The 8598-nt window shown below is 43.4% G+C and overlaps 1 protein-coding gene across 1 annotated transcript in view; it reads right to left on the reverse strand.

Moving 5' to 3' along the window:
* Window positions 1-492: 492 nt before the first annotated feature.
* best4 (bestrophin 4) overlaps window positions 493-8598 on the reverse strand; it is a 13275-nt gene continuing 5169 nt past the window's right edge. Inside the window, exons 6-10 of the mRNA XM_060888510.1 lie at window positions 7472-7549; window positions 6965-7120; window positions 6709-6789; window positions 6250-6386; window positions 493-1403 (exon numbers count right to left, since the gene is read on the reverse strand). Coding sequence (XP_060744493.1) covers window positions 1100-1403; window positions 6250-6386; window positions 6709-6789; window positions 6965-7120; window positions 7472-7549 — 756 coding nt within the window. The 3' untranslated portion in view covers window positions 493-1099. The remainder of the gene's footprint in view (window positions 1404-6249; window positions 6387-6708; window positions 6790-6964; window positions 7121-7471; window positions 7550-8598) is intronic.

Raw genomic sequence — 8598 nt, forward strand, 5'->3', positions numbered from 1 at the left:
ACAGAAAACATAAACAGAACAAAAGGTTAATATAAAGAATAATATAAAAATACAAAATTCAAGATTAATATTAGAGATATTTAGTGACATACGGCTAAGTACGGTGACACTCAGAATTTGTTCTCTGCATTTAACCCATCCAAAGTACACACACACACACACCCCTGGAGCAGTGGGGACATTTATGCTGCGGCGCCCAGGGAGCAGTCGGGGGGTTCGGTGCCTTGCTCAAGCACACCTTGGTCGTGGTATTGCCGGCCTGAGACTCGAACCCACAACCTTAGTTACAACCTAGATTTAGTTCACAATGTGTATGTATTTATGACAAGATATTTCATTGTCAGTAATTCCAGGTTGTTTGAATCTGAAACTCTACAAAAGAGTCCCAGATAAACTTCCTGTGGCGTGTGAGATGTCACAAACACAGGACGACACAAGACACTGTACACAAAGTTTTATTGGTTTTCATTTTCAGAGCACTGATGAAAGTTCGTGCTCCTAAAAAGTCACTGATCCCTGTTTCAAATTCATTTTATTTGTATCAAGCTTTTTAATAATTCTCATTGTTTCAAAGCAGCTTTACAGAAGTTTAGAAACAAAAAAACATGTATATAAGAGAATATAAATGAAAACATACAATTAAAGTTTCAAATTAATTTTAAAATGTTAGTTTAAAACCTCAACCTGTTTATTACATTTTTAATGTGTAAATGCTGTAAAACATCAGTGTGAGAGATTCAGCTTCAGCTCTGCACTGAAAAACTCAAGTCCAAGTGTCTTTAGGATTAATCTTAAAATCTAGACCGAAGTCTTAGTTTCTAAATGTGATGGTGATTTAATTGTCAGACCTCACGGTGATTTAATCACAGACCTCACAATTCGGTCGCCATGCAGCTGTGCAGAAATCCAGATGTGAATTTAATCTGGTTTATAAACGCCTCTGAATCTATATTTATAATTAGCACATGGGTTTATGACAAGATTTTATACGAGACACATCATGTAAATGTTCCTCTGTGGTTCCTGCAGTGAGATGAACCTGCAGGGTGAAGTAGGTTATGGAGCAGCATGAGTGAGGTGCAGGGTTTATTCTGTCTCTTCAGGTAATTATGACGTCTCTTCTCTCAGTGGTCTGAACTTCATCACACTGCTCTAAATCCAACACACGCTGTGTCTGCGTCGTGTCCTCATGCTGCTCTGGAGAGTGTGTTTTATTTGGGATCATGTCGATTATCTCAGCTTCTCTGTCACACGTCGTCTCATCAGATGTGTGTTTACGGCGGCAGTAACAGAGTCGTTTTGTTCCTCTGCTTTTCTTCTGTTTCTGTGCAGCTGGAGGCCAAACACTGACCGGAAACCTCCAGTTCTCCTCCATGACCTCCTCCATGTCCTCATCAGTCACCCTGAATAACAAGAAATACAGAATTATACAAATAAAACAGGATTAAATCTCATCGGTCTCCTTCTGCAGCTAATCTCCATACGTAGCATGTGCGCTACCAGTCAAAAGTGTCTGGACACGTTTTTAATTTTCAAGCAACAATATAATAAGATTACAATCACTGATGTGCATTTATACCAACAATAATATACAGAAAATAAAAATGAAAGAACCAAAATACATATTTTGTCTAACAAAAACCTAGAATCTAGAACTGGCATAAAGGCACTTTGCAGCTATAACTGCTGTTGTTCTGAAAGTTCACTCCAGAGCTGCTGAAGTGTCCACAGATGAGCAGCACTTTCTGGATGTCTGGCCTTAACCTTCCTGTCAGGTTCGTCCCATACTAACTCCATAGGGTTAAGGTCGGGTGACAGCGGGGACCATGTCATCATGTGCAGCTTTCCTTCTTCTTCTTTGTTCTTTATATAGTTCTGATGTGTGTTTCAGGTCGTTGTCCTGTTGTAGTATGAAGGACTGTCCAATTAGTCCTTAGACGGTACGGCATTAGACGGTACAGCATTAGACGGTAGGGCATTAGACGGTATGGCACGTCTCTGGAGGATACTATGGTAACCCTCTTTGTTGAGAATTCCGGTCACCAAACATAGAGCCCACAAAACACCTCCATACTATTACACTTCAGCCTCCATGCTTCAAAGTTGGTACTACAACATAGTCTGGTATCATCTCTCACCAGTTCTTCAATACACAGAAAATCTTCATTTAAAACCAACAATATCAAACTTTGATTCATCAGACCACAGGACATTTCTCCAGTGAGCAACAGTCCAGTTTTTGTGTTTGTTAGTTACTTTAAGCTGTGCTGTGATTTCTGGTGCACGTAGATTTCTGTTACGTTCGCTGGAGACTCTTATAAACGTCTCTGGTTTTGTTGTTGTACTGCAGCCAGTTACACACAAAATGTAGGCCATCATTGGAAAAGTTCAGGAATTATGCTATTAATGTTATTTAATTTCAAATAGCACATCAAAAATTATTTTGTTTGCTATCTCACACCCGAGCTCCCAGTGTTCTGAGTTCTTAGTCTGATCGTCTCTTCTTACGGAGCTACTTCATCAATCCTGATGTTCTACCACTGGTTGGAGTCTCAATGCCCAATGGTCACCTTGCCAGGGATTGATCTGCATGATCAGCCAGTGACTTATGGGATTGTTGTGGATAATTGTGGATGATTCTTTGAACCGATGTTGTGCCAGCAATCATTTGAAGACTTTGACAGGAAGGAATTAGGAATAATAGAAAATAATAAAAATAATAATAATTATTATTATTATTATCTTCCTCCGAATCTAGCCATGGGGTCACAGTCCAGTGACTTCTGTGCCGGTCCCAAGCCCGGATAAATAGAGAGGGTTGCGTCAGGAAGGGCATCCGGCATAAAACATTGCCAAATCTAACCATGCGAGTTGTCAGTAAGAATTTCATACCGGATCGGTCGAGGCCCGGGTTAACAACGACCGCCATCGGCGCCGTTGACCTACAGGGCGCCGGTGGAAATTGGGCTACTGTTGGTCGAAGGAGTAGAGGAGGGAGGAGAGTGCACAGACAGAGAGAGAAGAGGAAAGGTAAGAGTGTAGGACTGAGAATAGGGACTCTGAATGTTGGTACTATGACAGGGAAAGGTAGAGAGCTGGCTGATATGATGGAGAGAAGGAAGGTGGATATACTGTGTGTACAGGAGACCAAGTGGAAGGGTAGCAAGGCTCGTAGTATAGGAGCAGGATTCAAGCTGTTTTATTATGGTGTGGATAGTAAGAGAAATGGGGTAGGTGTGGTCCTGAAGGAGGAGTTTGTGAGGAATGTTCTGGAGGTGAAGAGAGTGTCAGACAGGGTGATGAGTCTGAAGTTAGAGATTGAAGGGGTGATGTTGAATGTTGTTAGTGGTTATGCCCCACAGGTAGGTTGTGAGTTAGAGGAGAAAGAGAGATTCTGGTGTGAATTCGATGAGGTGATTGAGAGTATTCCCACGGGTGAGAGAGTGGTGATAGGAGCGGATTTTAATGGACATGTTGGTGAGGGGAACACAGGTGATGAGGAGGTGATGGGCAAGTTTGGAGTTAAGGAAAGGAACCTTGAAGGACAGATGGTAGTAGACTTTGCTAAGAGGATGGACATGGCTGTGGTTAACACGTATTTTCAGAAGAGGGAGGAACATAGAGTGACTTACAAGAGTGGAGGTAGGAGAACACAGGTAGACTACATCCTTTGTAGAAGAGGCAATCTGAAAGAGATTAGTGACTGTAAAGTGGTAGTGGGAGAGAGTGTAGCCAGACAGCATAGGATGGTGGTGTGTAGGATGACTCTGATGGTCTGTAAGAGGAAGAGGTCAAAGATAGAGAAGAAAACTAAGTGGTGGAAGCTGAAAAAGGAGGAATGTTGTGAGGAATTTAGACAGAAGTTGAGGCAGGCTCTGGGTGGTCAGGTAGTGCTGCCGGATGACTGGGAAACTACAGCAGAAGTGATCAGGGAGACAGGGAGAAAGGTGCTGGGTGTGTCATCTGGAAGGAGGAAAGAAGATAAGGAGACTTGGTGGTGGAATGAGGAAGTTCAGGATAGTATACAGAGGAAGAGATTAGCCAAGAAGAAGTGGGATATGGACAGGACTGAAGAGAATAGACAGGAATACAAGGAGTTACAGCGCAGAGTGAAGAGGGAGGTGTCTAAGGCCAAGCAGAAGGCATATGATGAGTTGTACACTAGGTTAGACACTAGAGAAGGAGAGAAGGACTTGTACAGGTTAGCTAGACAGAGGGATCGAGATGGGAAGGATGTGCAGCAAGTTAGAATTATTAAGGATAGAGATGGAAGGGTGCTCACAAGTGAGGAGAGTGTACAGAGGAGATGGAAGGAATACTTTGAGGAGCTGATGAATGAGGAAAATCAGAGGGAAAAAAGAGTAGAAGGGGTGAACTCTGTGGAACAGGAAGTAGATAAGATTAGAAAGGATGAAGTCAGGAAGGCCTTGAAGAGGATGAAAAGTGGAAAGGCAGTTGGTCCTGACGACATCCCGGTAGAGGTCTGGAAGTGTCTAGGAGAGGCAGCAGTGGAATTTTTAACTAGTTTGTTCAACAGGGTATTAGAAAGTGAGAGGATGCCTGAGGAATGGAGAAGGAGTGTGTTAGTGCCGATCTTTAAGAATAAGGGTGACGTGCAGAGTTGCAGCAACTATAGGGGGATAAAGTTGATGAGCCATACAATGAAGTTGTGGGAAAGAGTAGTGGAAGCTAGGTTAAGGAAGGTGGTGGAAATTTGTGAGCAGCAGTATGGCTTCATGCCCAGAAAGAGCACAACAGATGCAATTTTTGCTCTGAGAATGTTGATGGAGAAGTATAGGGATGGTCAGAGGGAGTTGCACTGTGTGTTTGTAGACTTAGAGAAAGCGTATGACAGGGTGCCAAGAGAAGAGCTGTGGTACTGTATGAGGAAGTCAGGAGTAGCAGAGAAGTATGTCAGAGTGGTGCAGGACATGTATGAGAGGAGCAGGACAGTGGTGAGGTGTGCTGTAGGTCAGACAGAGGAGTTTACAGTGGAGGTGGGACTGCATCAGGGATCGGCTCTGAGCCCCTTCCTGTTTGCTATAGTGATGGACCAGTTGTCAGAGGAGGTCAGACAGGAGTCTCCTTGGACGATGATGTTTGCAGATGACATTGTGATCTGTAGTGAGAGCAGGGAGCAGGTGGAGGAAAACCTGGAGAGGTGGAGGTTTGCGCTGGAGAGAAGAGGAATGAAAGTCAGTCGTAGTAAGACTGAGTACATGTGTGTGAATGAAAGGGAGGGAAGTGGAACAGTAAGGTTACAGGGTGAAGAGGTGAAGAAGGTACAGGAGTTTAAGTACTTGGGGTCAACAGTCCAGAGTAATGGAGAGAGTGGGAAAGAAGTAAAGAAGCGAGTGCAGGTAGGTTGGAGTGGGTGGAGAAAGGTGTCAGGAGTTCTGTGTGATAGGAAAATATCAGCAAGAATCAAGGGGAAGGTGTACAGGACAGTGGTGAGACCTTCAGTGACACTGAAGAAGAGACAGGAGTCGTTTGGGGGACAAAGTTAGGGAGGCGAGATTAAGATGGTTTGGACATGTTCAGAGGAGGGAGAGTGAGTATATTGGTAGGAGAATGTTGGACATGGAGCTGCCAGGCAGGAGGCAAAGAGGAAGGTCAAAGAGGAGGTATATGGATGTAATTAATGAGGATTTGAAGCTAGTGGGTGCAAGTGTTGAGGATGCAGAAGATAGGGTTAGGTGGAGAGAGATGATTCGCTGTGGCGACCCCTGAAGGGAAAAGCCGAAAGAAGAAGAAGAAGATTATTATCTTCCTCCGTGCCTCGGGGGTTTCCTCCAGGTACTCCGGTTTCCTCCCCCAGTCCAAAGACATGCATGGTAGGTTGATTGGCATCTCTGGAAAATTGTCCGTAGTGTGTGATTGTGTGAGTGAATGAGTGTGTGTGTGTGTGTGTGTGAGTGAGTGAGTGAATGAGTGTGTGTGTGTGCCCTGTGATGGGTTGGCACCCCGAGGTAGTTCGGATAAGCGGTAGAAGATGAATGAATGAATTATTATTATCAACACGTTTTTTTCTCTTCTGTTTTTATATTTCTGTAAAGCTGCTTTGAGACAATGTGAATTGTTTAAAAGCGTTATACAAATACATTGAATTGAACTGAATTGATTTGTTGTGCTGTAATAAAATGTATTATTCTCAGTATAATATTTGCATAATTTTGTAATATATATAAAAACAATGTTAAGAATGTTAGGTTATAGGGTTAGGGAGAGGTGTGAGGAACAGGAAGTGACCTCATGTCGTATGTGGAGCCCATGAAGATGGACCGCGCTGCAGTGAACGAGCGACTCGGACCTTTATCTGTCCAGTATTTATCCTTCTGAAGAGGAGGAAGGTTTCTGTGCATGTCGTCCACAGCGAGCATCGACACCTGACAGATACACAGAGACGTTTATAAAGATCAGACTCTTCCTCATCCTCATCATAACTGCACCCTGAAGTGCTGTTCATTATTGTTAATGATCTGAGTAATGAACTCATCTTATTCCAGACCTCCTGCATCATGACCTCGTCGTCTCCTGATCAGATTCAGAGTCAAACTTGTCTCTGATCAGACTGAATCTTTTTGCTCATTGGTGTGTTAATATGCAATTAATTATCTCATTACCTTCACGTCACTTCCACGTTGGAATTTTAAGGTGTAGGAACATTTCTGTATATTTCTTCTGTAATTATTGTGATGTGAAATAAACCTGAATGTTACGATCGATCAGCTGATTCGTCTCAAAATCATCATCATCCTCACCAAACGGGTTGATGATCAACTCCCCGACCTGAACAAACACCACAACACAACATCATAACTGAAATCATGTGACAACAATGTAAACAATACATTACTCAGAATGCATTAAATGATGATGAAGAAAGAAAACCTTTTAGTTTCGTTTCATATTTAAGACAGAAATTAAAATGTCATTTAATCCTCTTTATTCTCTAAAGTCTCACCTTCAGCCAGCCGACATAGAAGAAGAACTCGAGCAGAGTGAAGACAGGGACATACAAATCCACATGGACCTTCAGATCATCTGCTCGCTCAGGCCTCACAAACTGCCGTCCGATCAAACAGAAAGTGAAGAAGGAGTACACGGCTATCGTAACCACCTAAACACACACACACACACACACACACACACACACACACTGTGCTGGATCACGTGTTATTCTACTGTCTGTACAGCTGAATGATGAGTGTGTTACAGCACCTCTGTTCCTGCACTGATATATTAGTGGTGTGTGAGACTCACAGAAACTCCTCAATATTCATCAGATCAGTGTTTTTATTTTAAATTAATTCTTTTTTCCAACAGCGAAGAAAAAAACCTGATTTAAATAATCTGAATGCAGACCTCAGAAAACTGCACTTTAGTGTGTGTGTGTGTGTGTGTGTGTGTGTGTGTGTGTGTGTGAGTGAGTGAGTGCTTATGTGTGTGTGTGTGTGTGTGTGTGTGTTACCTGAGTGTAGACCAGCGGGATGCTAATCCAGTCGTAGTGAAAGAGCATGCTGCACTTTGCTCTATAATTATTCAGCTCCTACACACAGAATTTAGAGTACAGTTAGTGTGTGTGTGTGTGTGTGTGTGTGTGTGTGAGTTAGTGAGTGTTTGTGTGTGTGTGAGTGAGTGCTTATGTATGTGTGTGTGTGAGTGTTTGTGTGTGTGTGTGTGTGTGTGTGTGTGTGTGTGTGTGTGTGTGTGTGTGTGTGAGAGTGAGTGAGTGTGTGTGTGTGTGTATGTGTGTGTGAGTTAGTAAGTGAGTGTTTGTGTGTGTGTGTGTGAGTGAGTGCTTATGTATGTGTGTGTGTGTGTGTGTGTGTGTGTGTGTGTGTGTGTGTGAGTGTTTGTGTGTGTGTGTGTGTGAGAGTGAGTGAGTGAGTGTTTGTGTGTGTGTGTGAGTGAGTGCTTATGTATGTGTGTGTGAGTGAGTGTTTGTGTGTGTGTGTGAGTGAGTGAGTGAGTGTTTGTGTGTGTGTGTGTGTGTGTGTGTGTGAGTGAGTGCTTATGTATGTGTGTGTGTGTGTGTGTGTGTGTGTGAACAACCTCCAAGACCCCAACCAGTCTGGCTTTAAAGCAGCTCATTCCACAGAGACAGCCCTTTTAGATGTCTCTGAGAAACTACATGCTGCTACATCAGCCAATCTCTCATCTGTCCTTATCCTCCTTGACCTTTCAGCAGCGTTTGATACGGTCAACCATAAGACTCTCTTGTCCACCCTCAGGAGTCTTGGGATTTGCGGATCAGCTTGGGAATGGTTCGCTTCCTACCTGGAAGGACGCTCATATCAGGTAACATGGAGGTGGAGTGACATCTGCTCCACACAGACTCTCCACTGGCGTCCCACAAGGCTCAGTACTTGGTCCTCTTCTTTTCTCCCTGTATACTCACTCTCTTGGTGAAGTTATTTCCTCACATGGGTTCTCTTACCACTGCTATGCTGATGATACACAACTTATCTTCTCTTTCCCACCCGCAGATGCCACAGCTTCTGATCGGATCTCTGCATGTCTGGCAGAAATATCATCATGGATGACTGCTCATCAGTTAAAGCTCAATCCTAGCAAAACTGAGCTGCTCTTCATCCC

This window comes from Tachysurus vachellii, chromosome 15, assembly GCF_030014155.1.
Source record: "Tachysurus vachellii isolate PV-2020 chromosome 15, HZAU_Pvac_v1, whole genome shotgun sequence".
Classification (NCBI taxonomy): Eukaryota; Metazoa; Chordata; class Actinopteri; order Siluriformes; family Bagridae; genus Tachysurus; species Tachysurus vachellii.